General features: G+C 41.8%; 1 protein-coding gene across 1 annotated transcript; it reads right to left on the reverse strand.

Annotated features, from left to right (window-relative positions):
* Positions 1 to 18122: 18122 nt before the first annotated feature.
* On the reverse strand, positions 18123 to 19058 carry LOC149470679 (olfactory receptor 8G17-like). Its single transcript, XM_089661433.1, has one exon. The coding sequence runs from the start codon at positions 19056 to 19058 to the stop codon at positions 18123 to 18125; it is 936 nt and encodes a 311-aa protein (XP_089517559.1).
* Between the last annotated feature and the right edge of the window lie 277 nt (positions 19059 to 19335).

Here is a 19335-nt window from a genome sequence, read left to right on the forward strand (position 1 = left end):
TCCTGGCAGTACTCGCTCGTTGGTTCAAATCCCAGCCATGGCACCACCTGCCTGGAGTTTGCATGTTCTCCCTGTGCTTGCGTGGGTTTCCTCCGGGTACTCCGGTTTCCTCCGACACTCCAAAGACATGCTGGCAGGTTAATTGGCTCCTGTCTAAATTGGCTCTAGTATGTGTATGTATGAATGTGAGTTAGGGACCTTAGATTGTACACCCCTTGAGGGTTAGGGACTGATGTGAATGTACAATATATATATATATAAAGTGCTGCATAAATTGACGGCGCTATATAAGTACCTGAAATAAATAAAAATAAAATAATAATGGAGAGATGTGAGGAAAGTTCATTCTCCAGCCGTCCTCTGCTGAGAGTTTTATAAAAAGTGAAAAGAACATTTTTTTAAACTGATGAAGTTCATAACATTTTGTAGGACAATTTCACTTTAAAAAAATATGGAAAAAAAGGGAAATTGCCCGGAATAAATGTTTAATTTGGAAGAAAGTAGGAAATAATGTCTTCATGGTAAATAATGGTGAATAGTGATCTCCTCCTCGGGCCGGGGATGTCAGAAGAGAACTATTTGTAGGAGGAGATCGCTATGTCGCCATTATTTACCACACAAACTTCTAGTGTCAAAGAAATGGAAGGTTTCAGTAAAGTTTGCTTCATGTATATATTGTAATTTATTTTAAAAGCTGAATACAAAAAATGCTGCTTTAGTTTTTTTTAAGTAAATCTAATAAACTATCTTTTAGAGCAGCAATGGGCAAACTACGGCCCGGCGGACCTTTTAATCTGGCCCGCGGAGCGTGATACTGTCAGGATGGCTGTCAGGATGTGTGTAGGCGGGGCAGCGTGACGAACGCGAGGGGAGCTAGGCTCCTCTCACAGTCCGCCCTGAAGACCGGTGTAGCATGAAAATCTGTCTCCTATGAGGATCTGTCCCCCTCAACATATCTGCGCATGTGCCGGAGATCGCCGATCGGCTGCTAATGCCTGAAACTGGCACATGTGCAGATACGTCGAGGGGGACAGATCCTCATAGGAGACAGATTTTCATGCTACACCGGAACGGCGCGGGAACACGGCGAGAGGAACGCGCGGAGCAAAGGTAAGTGAATTGACACAGGGGGGACTTGGGGACTTAATATGGGGGATGAATTACTATATGGGGGATGAATTACTATATGGAGGATGAATTACTATGGGGGATGAATTACTATATGGGGGATGAATTACTATATAGGGGATGAATTACTATAGGGGGATGAATTACTATAGGGGGATGAATTACTATATAGGGGATGAATTACTATATGGGGGATGAATTACTATATGGGGGATGAATTACTATGGGGGATGAATTACTATAGGGGGGATGAATTACTATATGGGGGATGAATTACTATATGGGGGATGAATTACTATGGGGGATGAATTACTATGGGGGATGAATTACTATATGGGGGATGAATTACTATATGGGGGATGAATTACTATATGGGGGATGAATTACTATGGGGGATGAATTACTATATGGGGGATGAATTACTATATGGGGGATGAATTACTATGCTTACTATGGGGGAATATTACTATACTTACTATGGATGAGACATACACATCATTCATCTACTCTTGGTCTGGCCCCCGGGTCCAATATATGAACCCATTGCGGCCCTCAAGTCAAAAAGTTTGCCCACCCCTGTTTTAGAGTGTAAATTTCATTCCTCTAAACAAAAGGTGCGCAAAGTCTTACAGTCCATTTTATTTTGAAAGCAGCCACAGCCTGAGTAGAGAAGCCTGTCCCCCGCCAGCATGCTGCAGATTCTATGGGTCAGATAATGTCTGACATTTGTGCTCGGGTCCTATTGATCCTGCAATACATTTATCATTATCTGAGGTAACAAATGAATACATATATTACTTCTTTGGCACAAACAAGGATTTATTTGGTTTTATTGTTTTATTTAACAAATGTAGAAAAAAAAACATTTTGTTGTATTTTTTATTAGTGTTAGTTGTGTTGCTGTAGAAGAATAGTATAAAGTTGATTCCATCATCTGCATTTCTAAGTTATTTACATGGAAAATAAAGACTTTTATAGTAACTTTGCATCTTTAAGGCGACATAAAAAACAAATCAACAAAACAAATGAAAGAAAAAATGAAAAAAGGAACAAATTTTATTTGACCAAATAACTGTCAATGATAGAAGTTCAGTATTTAGTGTTGATATTTCCTCTGAATACGAGGATTCAATACAACAAAAGCCTAACATTGGGTCATGTGACTGATTGCAGAGAGACGCAAAGGAAGTCGGTTCTGGAAGAATGAAAAGTGTGAAACGCGTTGTGCTGATTTGGTGAAGAGACCCTGTCACCGCCATCATATTTCAGGTAGAAGAACAGAAATACCAAGTATTTTAAATGCTTACTTGCGATATTTTCTCTTGCCATAAATAAAGTTTTACTCAACGTGTCTGTGAAGTTGTTAGAAAAATCTCCTAGTCCATTCCCTAGAACTACTACTCCCCTCACATGTTATAGCCCTCCCCTTATCTTGTAGCATGCAATTACTGTCTGTGCTGGCCCAGCTCCTCCACCCCTTTCCTTATTTCCATACACAAATTGTATGTAACTTTAAGGAGGAGTCAAGGAAAATACTTTAAAGTGCCACATGAGTCTGCTGAGGCTGCTGACATCACATCCAAGATGGCGGCACCCAGGAGCAGACTCAGAAATCTCCCGTGGACTGTATTCCAATCCATACCACCTTCCACCATACGGAGTATGAATCAATATTCACTTATCTCTGAATGAAGTCTATAAGGCCGGTCATTATTCATGTACAGACTACAGTCCTAAAATCTATTGATTTAGAATAGTCCAATAAAAGAGCAAAGTAAGATGGTAATGTAATAAACCAATAACTGCGGGGGAACATGTGCGGATCCGGGAATGGAGGCGCTTGATTCCTCAACTCAGCAGGGGGACGCCTGAATCCCTTTGAATACAACAGATACAGAGGACCCAGGAGCTAACATTCAGCTCCCTCATACCTCAGGCATCAGCAGGATGGCCAAGGGCAAACTTAAGCCGCCAACAAACACTAACACTCCAAGTAATAAGATGACAATATGGCGGCCCCAGCCCGGCTCAGCATGCCAGCACAGAGTCGCTCCTCAATTTCAGCTCAGGATGGAACTCAGGACTCTGATCTTGGACTGGGTGGGACGACTACTCCCCTACACTGATGGCAGACCCTTACAGAGGAGGATGGCTGCCTGCTGTCACATATCGCCCACCCAGAGATGTTGCTGGAGGACCAGTGCCACAAGTGCTGCCCAGATGGAACCAGCAGAAGTCCCAGAGATGTGAGCCTCACCCTGAAAGGGTGTTCTGCCTGAAAGGAGCCGGTCTGTGAGGATGACCAGTCCTCGGGTGAGCCAGCGGATAGTGTCAGTGGTGGGGGGTGGACAGGGAGTAACCCAGGTCACAGGGTAAGTTTGGGATCCTAGAGGTCAAGCATGAAGAATGGTCCCTTGATGACACTGAGGAAGAATGGGACTGAGGGGCCACCACAGAGGATCTAGGCGTACTGATGGGACTGTCAGAAAGTTCCATCAAGTGCCATCTCGGGCCCAACCTTCATTTGTTGCACCTTGGTCTAGAGCCAGAGGCAAGATTTTTGATCTTAAGAAATGTTCCCCACAATCCTATATGCACTTTGGGTTGGAAGACAAGGAGAGGCTTCTCAGATTCTCCTAAATCCATCTGGAGGTTCAAAAGAGGGTGGCCTTAGCATGGGGACTGGATTATGTCCCCCAGTACATTATGGACATTATACAGTCATGGCCGAAATTGTTGGCACCCTTGATATTTCTCCAGGAAATCATGTATTTCTCACGAAACGTATTGCATTAACACATGTTTTGCTATACACATGTTTATTCCCTTTGTGTGTATTGGGACAAAACAAAAAAAGGGAGGAAAGAAAGCAAATTCGACATAATGTCACACAAACCTCCAAAAATGGGCTGGACAAAAGTATTGGCACCCTTTCACAACTGCGGATAAATAAGAATGTTACAAGCATGTGATGCTCCTGTAAACTCACCTGGGGCAAGTAACAGGTGTGGGCAATATAGAAATCACACCTGAAAGCAGATAAAAAGGAGAGACGTTCACTTAACCTTTGCATTGTGTGTCTGTCTGTGCCACACTAAGCATGGACAACAGAAAGAGGAGACGAGAACTGTCTGAGGACCTGAGAACCAAAATTGTGGCAAAATATCAACAATCTCAAGGTTACAAGTCCATCTCCAGAGAACTAGATTTGCCTTTGTCCACAGTGCGCAACATTATCAAGAAGTTTGCAACCCATGGCACTGTAGCTAATCTCCCTGGTCGTGGACGGATGAGGAAAATTGATGAAAGATTGCAACGCAGAATAGTCCGGATGGTGGATAAGCAGCCCCAAACATGTTCCAAAGACATTCAAGCTGTCCTGCAGGCTCAGGGAGCATCAGTGTCAGCGCGAACTATCCGTCGACATTTAAATGAAATGAAACGCTATGGCAGGAGACCCAGGAGGACCCCACTGCTGACACAGAGACATAAAAAAGCAAGACTACAGTTTGCCAAAATGTACTTGAGTAAGCCAAAAGCCTTCTGGGAAAACGTCTTGTGGACAGATGAGACCAAGATAGAGCTTTTCGGTAAAGCACATCATTCTACTGTTTACCAAAACGGAATGAGGCCTACAAAGAACAAAACACAGTACCTACGGTAAAATATGGTGGAGGTTCAATGATGTTTTGGGGTTGTTTTGCTGCCTCTGGCACTGGGTGCCTTGACTGTGTGCAAGGCATCATGAAATCTGAGGATTACCAAAGGATTTTGGGTCGCACTGTAGGGCCCAGTGTCAGAAAGCTGGGTTTGCGTCCAAGATCCTGGGTCTTCCAGCAGGACAATGACCCCAAACATACGTCAAAAAGCACTCAGAAATGGATGGCAAAGAAGCGCTGGAGAGTTCTGAAGTGGCCAGCAATGAGCCCAGATCTAAATCCCATTGAACACCTGTGGAGAGATCTTAAAATTGCTGTTGGGAAAAGGTGTCCTTCCAATAAGAGAGACCTGGAGCTGTTTGCAAAGGAAGAGTGGTCCAAAATTCCGGGTGAGAGGTGTCAGAAGCTTATTGATGGTTATAGGAAGCGACTGATTTCAGTTATGTTTTCCAAAGGGTGTGCAACCAAATATTAAGTTAAGGGTGCCAATACTTTTGTCCAGCCCATTTTTGGGGTTTTGTGTGACATTATGTCATATTTGCTTTTCTGCCTCTGTTTTATATTTGTTCCAATACATACAAAGGGAATAAACATGTGTATAGCAAAACATGTGTTAATGCAATACCTTTTTTGTGTGAAATACTTGATTTTCAGGAAAAATATCAAGGGTGCCAACAATTTCGGCCATGACTGTAGATCATCCCAGACAACAGTGGAAAGATGGTTTAGTCTGAGACTATATGCATGTCCCCAAGCCCTTAAGAGTACCCTACCTACAGCAGCCTGGAACAGATTCCAGGACATCAAACAAGAGTGGAGCAGGGGCTGGGCCATCTACAAGGACCAGGTGGTGGTCATCAAGTTAGATCAGCCCAAGTTTAGTTTAGCCCAAGTTTAGTTTCTCTCCCAAAAATGTGTTTTTTTTTGCTTGCAGACTAGGCTGGACTCCAACCCGATTGCATATCTGGGATTCTGCTAGGGCCCACCTAGCCTCACTATTCCAAATGGAGGGGCTCCTCCTAAAGTTCTCCTTAAAAAAGGACTCTTTTGGAAAAGGGACATTTGCTAAAAACATGCTGAAGTGACTTATACAAATTGTAGGTGTTAGCCAGCATTGTAGGGATGTATTGTTTTTGTTGCTGTTATTTTTCTCTTTCTGTTCTGCAGTTATCTCCGGATGGTCATCGGATCCTGTGCCAGAACAAGAAGACGTTCTACTGTCATGGAGGGTCTCCATTAAGGAAAGGTGGGGGTGGGCACTCCATGTTTATGTAAAATGCACTGAGCATATGTGATATTTGTTTATGTCCCTGCTGTTAGCTATACACAGCTATAGTCAGGATGTATATGAATTGCTCAGGTAATTGTGTACATTATTTATATTGTTAGATTTTTCTGCAGATATTTATTTGTATATATCCCCCTCCAAGTTTGTTCCATTCTCCCCTCCTTTTTTCTGTATGGGATACCCTATTCCTGGGCTTAGGAACCCTTTTTTGTTGTCCCCCAGCCAATGAGGACGTGGCTGTTTTCTAGTGGGGGGGGGGTGAATGTAGCACCCCTCTAGTTAGCCAGGGGGAGCTGGATTAGGTTTTTAGTTAGAGGCTGGATAGCATCCTGGATGGGTCAGCCTGGGTATGAGTCCGCCAGGGTAACTTTAGGTCAGGGCTGAGGGCTCTGCAGGTCAATTCCCTGATACCTCTCCCTGCTCTAGAGATTTGAGAAGTTTCTAGAAGGCAGTTGGCGGGGGGCAAGGAGGGCTGATCTGCATTTAAAAAAACAAGCTCAAGGACTATTTACTGTCTCCTATGTGCAAGGACTGAGGAAAATGTGTGTTCCCTGGCTGTGCAGGACTATAGAGGGACCCCAACCTCAGCGGCCCCTAAGGAGGTAGTGCTACACATGAATCTTTAAGCACTAAGTCTATAAACATGTTCATCTGGTCATACAGTGAGATGAATAACAATGTGTCTAAATATCATACTTAACCAGATAAGGATCATTGTTGTACCAATGTATATGTACAAATTATGTCTCTTGCATTTATTTCAATAAAAAAGATTGAATAATAAATATGTGACACGTCAACGACATTTAAATCCAATAAACAAACTCAGAAAAATTAGAAGAGAAATAATAAATGTGTCAGATATTGTCCCAACAGTAGTGATGGGCCAAACACCCCCCGGTTGGGTTCGCAATAGAACATTCGAACGGACCAAATGTTCACCGCGAACATCGAAACTAATGCAAGTTTATGGGACTCAAACTTGCAAATTGGATGCTGTGCACTGTGAGAGCGCAGTGCATTGTGGGTTGGTGGTGCCTTCACACCGTAAGCCTTCAGAGTTATTCTTGATGAAGGCAGGATTGGACCCTGATCTAAAAATCCTAATTATATGCACCTGTCACACAGGTGCAGAAAAGTTGGGTCTTGGATGTTGGTGGTGCCTGAACACTGTAACTCCTAACAGTTACTATTGCTTGGCGCAGGCAGGGGCCCTGCAGTTACAAATTGTTAACAATTACAGATAAATGGTAAAATAAAATTGAAATGACATGCACCTGTGAAACAACGCCGAACATTTGGGCCTTGGGTGTTGGTGGTGCCCTAAACCAAATACATTGTTGGAAGCTAGCATAATCAGGATTCAGGAATAGGATAGGAAGCATAGGCAGTCTTCAAGGGATCCCAGATCCCTAACAAATGTAATCAGTTACATCAGGGACAAGATAGTTTCTGTTGATCCAGGACTGATTCATTTTGATGTCAGCTGGTCAACGGAGTCTGTGGACAGACGCACTCTTTTATCTGTCACGAAACCTCCAGCAGCACTGAATGTCCATTTGGAAAGAATGCTGGGTGCAGGACAGGCCAGGAGCTGGATGGCATATTGAGCAAGTTCTGGCCAGTGATCCATCCTCAAGACCCAGTAACCCAGTGGATGCTCAATTGGAAAGGTCTCCAAGTCTGCTCTTACCCCTAGATAATCCTGCACCATATGATGCAGACCCTGCCAATGGGTGCTTAAACCTGACAATCCTGGGCACTGAGGATTAAAGAATTGTTTGAAGGCATCGGTCAGCCAGCTGCCTTCTCACCGATCTTCCTTTGACAGAATGAAGCCCCAGAAACACGTTGTCCAGGAAATGGTAACCTCCCATTGTCTGGAAAGGTGTTAAACACATTTTTTTTCAAGGCGTCCTCAAGATGTTTCATTCTCTTCTCCCTCTGCGAAGACTGGATGAACTCTGCAACTTCACCCTTGTAACGTGGATCAAGAAGGGTTGCCAAACACTATTGATCCCTCTCCTTGGTACCACAAATCCCCGGATCGTTATGCAGGCTTTGCAGAATCAGGGAGGCCATGCAGCGTAAGTTTGAAGAGGCAGGAGATTCTGAGTTCTCTTGGTCACTGAGAATGTCAGTAACTACGTCCTCCTAGCCATGGACTACTACAGGCTGGGTTTCTGGGGACTGAAAACTGCCCATTGAAGACTGCGGTATGTGATCCTCTAGTTCCATGCTGCCACAATCCTCCCCCTCTTCCTCCTTCTGCTGTGTGTTCTGAAGCCCCGCAGGAATGGTTTCTGCATAAAAGGGGCCTTGAGAGGACAGGAAATCCTCCTCTTCCACCCTCTGCTCTGCCTCAAGTGCTCTGCCTATGATTCCACCCAGCATGTGTTCCAGCAGGAAGACTAGAGGGATAGTGTCACTGATGCATGCATTGTCACAGCGCACCATCCTTTTGGCCTCCTCAAATGGTGACAGGACAGTGCATGCATCCTTTATCAGCAGTCACTGGCATGGCGAAAAGAAGCCAAGTTCTTCTGAGCTTGTCCTTGTGCCATACTCATGCAGGTACTAATTGACGGCCCTCTGCTGCATGTGCAGCCACTGCAGCATTGCCAAAGTTGAGTTCCACTGGGCAGGTTGAATTCCCGTTGAATTTCAGCCAGCCGAACATTGGCCGTGTATGGCCGTCGGTAATGACCACAGACTTTTCTGTACCATCACTACTCTCAATGGAGGCTGTTGAGAAGACCTCATGTTTTATAGTAGAGGTAGAGATCCCAGATGAGGAGCAAGAAGAAGTCGGCACTTTTTTCGGATGTGGGTCTTTCAGGTGCTGTTGCCATTGGGTTGCATGGCAGCTCATCATACTGTATGTCAAGCATGTGGTGCCCAAGTGGCTGGTGTTTTGGCCACGCTTGATCTGCTTCAGACAGAGACTGCAAGCAGCAATGCTGCGGTCTGCTGCACATGTGTTGAACAAAGCCCACACCAGAGAACTTTTGGAAGTCTGCCAGGAGTCAGCAGCACCCGGCACCTGTGGAGCTCTGTCGTGTGATGCCATCGGTTGACTGCTCTTATGCCTGCCCCTGGAGGATATCCTCCCTCATTGGAGGTTTGCCTCCTCCTCACTTTCCTCCTCTGTTCCCTCAGGCACCCAAGTACAGTCAGGGACCTCATCATCCCCTTCCTCCTTGTCACTAGAGCCAACTTGGCAGTGTGCTGCGGCTGGGGGAACATGACTGCCAATTTATTTTCCCTCTCTGGCACCCCCTCTCTCTAGGCTCACGTCACTCCTTTCCTCAACCTGGGAACCAACATTGGAGCATTCAATTTGCTGCGCATCCTCCAGCAGCATGGAACTGACACTATAATTGAATAAGTGACTCCTCTCTGCATGATGGTGGGGCTATGGAAGGAGCAGCTGTGGTGGACAAGGAGCCTGTGGAATAGGCCACTTTGACAGCTGTGGTGGAAGGCAAAATAGTGGGAGCCTGGATGACAGAGGATGAGGAGGATGAAGATGGCAGGGTTATCCACTCCACCACCTGTCCTGCATGTTGTGGCTCAATAATACGGTCAGGACCAGAAACAAAGGACAAGCATGCCCTGCCTGCAGAGGATACACCATGTCCACGACCACCACATTTCACTGTGGACACAGATCTTGCTTGTCCTCTCTTCGCTGTCTGTGAGCATCTGCCTCTCCTTCTTGGTCTTTGGGACATGATGGGGATTTTTTAAGGGATTTATATCACTTTATTTTTTGAACTTGCATTCGACTCGAACATACAGCCCATCCCTAGTGATAGGCAGTCAGAAAGTAAAAGCTGCGTATATTCCAGTATATATACCATAGTTTGTGGACATTATAACTTTAACACAAACCAATTATTAGACACTTTTTGGGGATTTTCTTTACCAAAGACTTGTAGAAGAATACAGTTAGACCCAGGGGCGGACTGACAACTCATGGGGCCCCCGGGCAACAGGGGATCATGGGGCCCCTGTGTCCTTGCGCACACTCAAACCACACCCAAAAAAGCCTATGAAAGGTACCAGGGCCATCTCATGGGGCCCCCTACTGACCCCGGGCCCTCGGGCAGTGCCCGAGTACCCGAATGGTCAGTCCGCCCCTGGTTAGACCTAAATTTATGATCAAATTTGAGTTTATTGGATATTTTTTTCTTAACAGAAAGTAGAAATTACTGGGGTTTTTTTTTTATATGTTTGGTCTTTATTTGTTGATATTACAAAAAATAAAAAAAAACCCAGTGGTTATCAAATGTAACCAAAAGCAAGCTCTATCTGTGTGAAAAAATGGTATAAGTTTTGTTTGGGTACAGTGTTGCATGATTGTGCAATTGCCAGTTATAGTAGCACAGTGTTGAATAACAAAAAATGCCCTGGTTATGGGGTGGGGGGTGGGGGGGGTAAAACCCTTCGGAGCTGAATTGGTTAACTTATTTTCAATTGAAATTGAAGACTTTCTTCTTTAGCTAACCTTTCCCCTAACTGCTGCTCTTTTGTTCCTTGTCTTGTGTATCATTTGCTTTTGTTTCTTTTATAAAGTGTTTTGAGAAGGAAGCTTTAGGCATCATATAACATAAAGTTGTTTATCAAGTGTTGTTGCCTGGCGACCACTTCCTGTTATCTCACATATATATTCTTATTATTATAGCCAAATTTACCCCCCTAACTCCTCCCACTGTTCTTACACTACATAGACAGTAATACACCGAAACGTGCGGATTGTTCCCGATTGGTGGGCTATTACTTTGTGGAACATTTCCCCGAATGGTTCATGAAAATATCGCCGTTTTTGTGGTGAAATTGGTCCCATAGGAATGAATGGCAGAATGTTGAAAACTAGAGTGGGAGCTGACAAAAGCTAGAGTGTGAGCTGAAAAATCAGGACATGATTTCTAAACTGCCATCACTCTGTCATTTTCAAGCCCACCTACACAAATCTTATATCAAATCGTTCAGCTATCCCCGCTGCCACTAAAAATGTCCACGGCTAAGCCATAGTCCTGATAGTTTTCACAATATAACCATTTGTTTGCAACTCACGCCGCCCATTGACATTCATTGAAACTCCACTCTAGCCACCTCAAATTTGAAGGGCAATTTCTAAACTGCGACTGTGCCCTCATTTTTAATATTTCAGAGACATACTGTGCATCAAAATGTAGGTCTGGGTCTTGTGATTCTCACAATATAAAGATCTTCAGTGTAGGATTTATAGTTTTTAAAACTGCGACCATTTGAAGACGCCAGTGAAGTGAGCAATTTGGAGCAGTTTGTTTTTAACCGCTCTTCTCTGCCCTATTTGAAATCTAATTTTGAATTGGTGACAGTTTGGCCGGCTTCTGGTTAAAGGTTTGGAAATAAGTTTTCTTCAGTAGAGAGTATTTGAGGTGATAATGCTGCGAATGTGTTTATAAATGTATGTTTTCATGTAACTGTGAAGCACTTTGTGCAACAACATCGCAGTTCAATGTGCTATATAAATAATTAAAGGTTGAAATGCATTTCTCACTCTATCAAGCTTGCTAGGGGCACTTTTTACATTTAATCAATTGGTTAGTGTAATGTTTACTATCTTTACTCCGAACTCTCCACACAGTTACTCCGCCCACTCCATAAAGTTACTCTGCCTACTCCGCACGGTTACTCCGCCCACTCCACCCAGTTACTCCGCCCACTCCATAAAGTTACTCTGCCCAGTCCAACATTTTCACAGTTACTCCAGCCACTCCAACCACACAACAGTTACTCCGCCCACTCCACCCAGTTACTCCGCCCACTCCAGTTGTAGACTACTGGTGGAGGCAAGAACACTTCACACAATTTCCCCAGAAATTGTAGCTTTTCTAGTTATTATTATTATTAGAGATGAGCGAATTTTTCAAAAATTCGATTCGCCTGATTCGCCGAATTTTCCGAAAAAATTTGATTCGATTCGAATTTATTCGCTGCAAATTTTACTTATAAAAAGGGTTTCTAGGCTTCAGAGAGCCTTTATATTAGTGCAGAACACTGTACCTTTAATTTAAATGCCCTTGGAGTCTGCTGGGGAAGAGAAATAATACTGTCAGTCAGTATGACATGCAGATGAGTGCCGTCGATCTTAGAATCACCGCACACTTCACTCATTTGGGCAGTCACGGGGCCAAAGAAGAAGAAGGAGAAGAAGAAGAAGAAGAAGAAGAAGAAGAATGAAAAGAATGAAAAGAAGAAGAATGAAAAGAATGAAAAGAATGAAAAGAAGAAGAAGAAGAAGAAGAAGAAGAAGAAGAAGAAGAAGAATGAAAAGAATAAAAAGAATAAGAAGAAGAAGAAGAATGAAAAGAAGAAGAAGAAGAATGAAAAGAATGAAAAGAAGAATGAAAAGAATGAAAAGAAGAATGAAAATAAGAAGAAGAATGAAAAGAAGAATGAAAAGAATGAAAAGAAGAATGAAAATAAGAAGAAGAATGAAAATAAGAATGAAAAGAATGAAAAGAAGAAAGAAAAGAAGAAGAAGAATGAAAAGAAGAAGAAGAATGAAAAGAAGAATGAAAAGAATGAAAAGAAGAATGAAAAGAATGAAAAGAAGAATGAAAATAAGAAGAAGAATGAAAAGAAGAATGAAAAGAATGAAAAGAAGAATGAAAATAAGAAGAAGAATGAAAAGAAGAATGAAAAGAAGAATGAAAAGAATGACAAGAACAATGAAAAGAAGAATGAAAATAAGAAGAAGAATGAAAAGAAGAATGAAAATAAGAATAATTCCAGTAAAGCAAAAAGTGTTTCTGCAGAGTTCCTCTATTTCTGACAGTTCTTTCACATTTACAGCGGTTGAAACATTGTATCTATTTGTTTCCTAATAAAAACATCTGTATCCTAAATGGAAACAAAATACATACAATGTTTCAACCGCTGGAAATGTGAAAGAACTGTCAGACAGCTGTCAGAAATAGCGGAGCTCTCTGCAGGGACATTTTTGCCGGCTGTAGAAGGGATGAAAACGGCCGATCAGGAAAAATTCGATTCGACCATCCGAAGTTGGCAAAAATTCGGATTCGATGCGAATCGAATTTTTCCTGAAATTCGAAACAAATTCCACTTCGCCTGATTCGATTCGCTCATCTCTAATTATTATCACCATTGCTGGACATATACTTTCTCTGTGAACAACCCTGGAGTGCAGGTTGGACAGATCTTTGTATTTATTGTGCATTGCCATGTATAACTCTTCATACAATGCACACAGGACATGTGTCAGGAATGTTGAGGACATGGAAAGGCTTTGCTATCATCACCTGATAAATAATGCTTTGTATGTGGACAATAGACATGTAATACAGGTGTAACGGCCATTGTTGTTTGGCTTTTCCATCTTGTAAAACTTGTAAGTCCCATTCTCGGATTGTGTGATGAATTCCCTTCATTGCCAGGAACTCTCATGGTGATTGTTAAATTAAACCTTTATTTTCTTGATAATTTGCAGAGAATCTCAGGAGTATGACATCATTCTGCGTTCTAACAAGACTTGGCTCAACGCCTCGACTAACGATTATCTTAATTAAAGATCGTTGTTGGTGGTGACTCCAGAGAATGAGGCTTCTATTACATCCAAATAATGATACAACAAATATTAAGCGGTTCATCGCATCAATAACAAAAAAAAGTATTTTGTAAATGTATTCTGTATACTAGTAATGATGAATGAAGAAGTTTGTTATATACTGTAAGAGCAGAATAAATCCTGACCCTTCTTTGTGAATATATGTAGCAGATATTGGCCATAAAATGAGCCTATAATGATTTAGCTTCAATTTTATTATATGTTGATGTTACAATATTGATATAATTCCTCCCCGTGTATATACAGTTGTGACCAAAATTATTCAACCCCCAATGCTGTAAAGGGGTTTAGGGACTATAGTGTACATTTGGAATTGTATTCAGAATCAAATCCTACAAGGACGTTGTAACTACCCAAATGCAACTAAAATGACATCAATTGTTTATGTAATACAGTAGTAAATGGTTCTTATGTGGTTTCTTCATTGCCACAATTATTCAACCCCTTAAAGACTACCACTCTGAAGAACAGAGGTTCATACAGGTGCTTTCCATCAGGTATTGAAAACACCTGTGGATGTCACCGAGCAGCAATCAAGCATAATAAGCACCAATTAGGCAGCTTTAAAATGACTGTGATACTCAGCTCCTTCTAGACATTTACTGGTGTGGTTACAAACATGGTGAAGGCAAGAGAATGGTCCAGGAAGACAAGAGAAGAGGTGATTTCTCTTCACAGGAAGGGCAATGGCTATAAGAAGATTGCAAAGATGTTAAACATACCAAGAGACACCTTAGGAAGCATCATTCGCAAATTCAAGGCAAAGGGCACTGTTGAAACGCTACCTGGTCGTGGCAGAAAGAAGATGCTGACTTCGACTGCTGTGCGCTACCTGAAGCGTAGAGTGGAGAGAAGTCCCCGTGTGACTGCTGAGGAACTGAGAAAAGATTTGTCAGATGTGGGTACAGAAGTTTCAGCCCAGACAATAAGACGCACACTGCGTAATGAAGGCCTCCGTGCCAGAACTCCCAGGCGTACCCCCTTGCTGTCTCCAAAGAATAAGAAGAGTCGACTGCAGTATGCCAAAAGCCATGTGGACAAACCACAAAAGTTGTGGGATAGTGTTCTGTGGACTGATGAAACAAAATTAGAACTGTTTGGGCCCATGGATCAACGCTATGTTTGGAGGAGGAAGAACAAGGCCTATGATGAAAAGAACACCTTGCCTACTGTGAAGCATGGTGGAGGGTCAATCATGCTTTGGGGCTGTTTTGCTTCTGCAGGTACAGGGAAGCTTCAGCGTGTGCAAGGTACCATGAATTCTCTTCAGTACCAGGAGATATTGGATGGAAACGTGATGCAGTCCGTCACACACCTGAGGCTTGGGAGACGTTGGACCTTTCAACAGGACAATGATCCCAAGCATACCTCCAAGTCCACTAGAGCATGGTTGCAGAGGAAAGGCTGGAACATTTTGGAGTGGCCATCGCAGTCACCAGACTTAAATCCGATTGAGAACCTCTGGTGGGACTTAAAGAAAGCAGTTGCAGTGCGCAAGCCTAAGAATGTGACTGAACTGGAGGCCTTTGCCCATGAAGAATGGGCGAAGATACCCGTAGATCGCTGCAAGACACTTGTGTCAAGCTATGCTTCACGTTTAAAAGCTGTTATAACTGTAAAAGGATGCTGTACTAAGTACTAAGATTGAATGTCACTTGGGGGTTGAATAAAACTGATAATGCTGTGAGCACAGAAAAGACATTTGTGGTTATTTCATTATAACTGTTATGTTATATTTGTCTGACCTACAAGTGCCTCTTTAATGTAAATGTAAGCAAGATGACTGAATGATCAAAAGCAATGTCAAACTGGCCAAAACACTCAATTTCAGTGGGGGTTGAATAATTTTGGTCACAACTGTAAATGCGCCTTTCTTTTCATATTAAATATAGGTTTGTATAGCGAGCGCCCACTGTAGTGCAAAAACCTTTTTAAAAAAGTAAGCTGCTAGAACACCTAAAAAGGTAACCAACATAACCTTCCAAGATAGTATATAGAGAAAAAGGTGCAGCGCTAATAGTGACAATAATGCTATATCAATATCAAATCAATATCTGAAAATATACAAGTGATATTAAGGATTAATTAAACGTCCCAAAGTAACACAAAGAGTGTGATATACGAATTCTGTCGTGTCTCCTTTTCCGAGATAGTTAATCCACAGGTGAACAGGAAATAAGTGAAATACGCACTCACCAGAAGTGCGTTCAATAAACGCATGAAAAGAAAATTCCTTTTTCATCAGGTGCGTCAGGGTCCTTTGGTCTCAGGTTAGGCGCGCGTTTCGTGCGATGCACTATGTCAAAAGGGTCCAGCCCTGGACCCTTTTGACAAAGTGCATCGCACGAAACGCGTCAAGGGGGGATACAGCACATGGACATCTAAGCCACCGCTGGTGACCAACACTTTATTCTTGCGGTCAGTACCTTTGCCTGTTTATTTTACCTATACTTGGAAATAAAGCCTTTTTATGCAGTATCACGCTATGTGATGTCCCTTATTGCTCTCTATGAGCGCCACCCTTCTAGTACCAAGCTTAAGGAGGGACTCCAGAAGTTACCAAGCTTAAGGAGGGACCCCAGAAGTGAACCAGGGAACCCGGCCAGGAGGGATGTCTAGCGAGAGTGCAGCCTAACCTGAGACCAAAGGACCCTGACGCACCTGATGAAAAAGGAATTTTCTTTTCATGCGTTTATTGAACGCACTTCTGGTGAGTGCGTATTTCACTTATTTCCTGTTCACCTGTGGATTAACTATCTCGGAAAAGGAGACACGACAGAATTCGTATATCACACTCTTTGTGTTACTTTGGGACGTTTAATTAATCCTTAATATCACTTGTATATTTTCAGATATTGATTTGTTATTGATATAGCATTATTGGCACTATTAGCGCTGCACCTTTTTCTCTATATACTTTCTTTTCATATTGTCTAACTAAAACCCGACATGCCTGCAAAATCTTACTGGGATGCCCGCTATCATTTATTTATCTGTGTAAGTAAATCTGAGCTTGAGCTTTTGACCTTTATAAGCAGCAGGTTGTTTATTTTTCCAGAAGTGAAGATATAAACACAAAAACCATCGCACTACAATGAAATCAAACCAATAAATAATAAATAAATATCATTCATACATTTTTTTTGTTGCCGCTAAGCCACTGTCATGTGTTCCCACCTCCCAAAAAATTATTATATCAAACGTGAAGTGTAACAATAAAATCTTTGCGCAATCATATAAATAAATTAATCCCGCCCTTCCCCCCTGAGGCTAAAACAAATGTTAATGTCTAAGCACAATTTTGCAAGTTTGACTTGTGTTAGTAAACTGTACATATCATTACAACTACGTAATGTATTCAGGTGGATTATACCTTTGATTTTTTTTCAGGACACGTTGGGCTTTCTTTTGGTGATAAGTAACAGATATATCCTGATTTTTTTTTTATTATTCTCAAAGAAAAACTGGCCAAAAATAGTCAAATAAACCATTTTTTTTAATTTAGTTGTACATTTCTTGCTATTATCGTAATTTACCACCAAAGAACAACCCAAAATAAATTCTCCTGCCCCTGACGATTGCAATGATACCCCATGTGTTTATGTCAGTGGTTGTTTGTACCCATAGTACGGCCCAGAAACAATGGTGCACATTTCTGCATTTTTTTTTAGCCTGCTAAAACACACTGAGACTAACTGACACGGATGTTAATTATTTTTTTTATATAAATTCTACTTAATATATGCTGACTGACCTTTGACCCCGACCTTGACCCTAACATTAACTCTGGTAAACTTGATCTTGTTATTTTTTTCTTTATTTCTTCTTTATTTTTGCATTTTTATTTAAATTTAATTTACATTTTTTTTATTTATTCGACTTACATATAGTGTGTACACAACCTTTGACATGCGAGTCAGACTATCCAAATGAAAATTTCCAAAGGGACAAACTCCAAAATGATTCTCGTATGTGAACAGAACTAACGATTTTCACTTAATCTCTACTGCGTATGATCAGAAACAATAAACAACAAAAAAAGCCCCTTTGTTGTACGAGAGTTTTCATACAATTAGTACCATCCTCAGTTTGGACTTGCTGTGAAACATCAAAGAAAACTGGACAATCATTTCCTGATTCTCTTATAGTGTGCCCAGCTTATAGTCCTCCTCCTCATGGAAGGTATCACCTATTATCTAGCATGCTGATGAAGTCAGGACGGGGGGAGGACACCTTGTTGGCATTACCTATCCCCTGACTCTATCAGCACTCAGGATATCGGGTTATACCGATGTTTGGTAGTCATACAATGAGATAAATGATGCCATGATGGACAATACCAAATGGGGGCCCCAAAGTTCGCTCTCAGAAGCTCCTTCCTAAACTAGAGGTTTAGTTTCGGTGAATGTTATGCTGTATTGGGGATGAACTTCTCTATAACACCTCGGAATGCTTTTCTGATATCCTGGTTCCTCAGACTGTAAATCAGAGGGTTGAGGAGAGGAAGGATCACCGTGTAAAACATGGACACCACTTTGTTACCGGCAAACCGATGGCTTCCATTTAGCTGAAAATAATTAAACCATGCAGAACCATAAAATATAAACACCACTGTGAGATGAGGGGTACATGTAGAGAAAACTTTACTTCTACTGCCCTTCACTTTGATTTTTAGGACAGTTTTGAATATATAGACATAGGACAGGAAGGTCGGTATCAGAGACCCAACTCCAAGGAAGATAGCAAAGATAAAGACGAGCAGAATGTTGATGAAGATGTCACTGCAGGAGATCTGAAACAACTGAGGAAGGTCACAGAAGAAGCTTTCTATAATATCTGATTTACAAAAGTTTAATGGAAAAGCATAATATATTTCAAAAGAAGAATGGATTAAACCGAGACACCACACGATGGACACCAACTGGACACACACTTTCCAACTCATGGTCTGTATGTAATGTAATGGCTGACAAATGGCGGTATATCGATCGTAGGACATGACAGCCAACAGAGAAATCTCAGAAGTAGCACAGAAAAAAAAGAAGAAGACTTGGGTTAGACAATCTGTTATGGTAATCTGTCTTGTCTGGGTGTGAAGGTCAAATAACATTCGTGGGACGGTGACCGAGGAAGAACAGAGGTCCAAACCAGCCAGGTTCCCAAGGAAGAAATACATAGGAACATGGAGGTGAGAGTCGGTGACTATGAGGACAATGATCAGCAAATTCCAGATTAATGTCAGAAGGTAGATGAGAAGGAAGAAGAGAAACAGAGGAAACTGCAGAGATGGAACTTCAGACAGTCCCACGAGAATTAACTCCTTCACAATTGTCTGATTTCCCATAGCAACAATGTAACTTCCTTTTGTTATTTCTATATAAAAAAATAATTAAAAAGATTTACAGTAATAATATGCAATTCACTTTTGGCTGCAATCGATGGAATAAATTGATTTATTAAAATTCACAACATCTAATGTTCAATTTTTAAAACAAATTTGCAACTAGAAATTCAAAACTTAAAGTTTTTGCAGAAAACTTGAACTGATGTATTATTACTATAAATAATGGCAAATGTTATAATTCTTCTGTTACAATGTGAAATGATGGTGGAAATATCAA

The sequence above is a fragment of the Staurois parvus genome, unplaced genomic scaffold (genome assembly GCF_062004578.1).
Source record: "Staurois parvus isolate SC_StPar_1 unplaced genomic scaffold, SC_StPar_1.0 ptg000034l, whole genome shotgun sequence".
In the NCBI taxonomy this organism is placed as follows: Eukaryota; Metazoa; Chordata; class Amphibia; order Anura; family Ranidae; genus Staurois; species Staurois parvus.

Coding starts and splice junctions, on each gene's coding strand:
- LOC149470679 (XM_089661433.1), bottom strand. CDS start 19,058: ATGGGAAATCAGACAATTGTGAAGGAGTTAATTCTCGTGGGACTGTCT.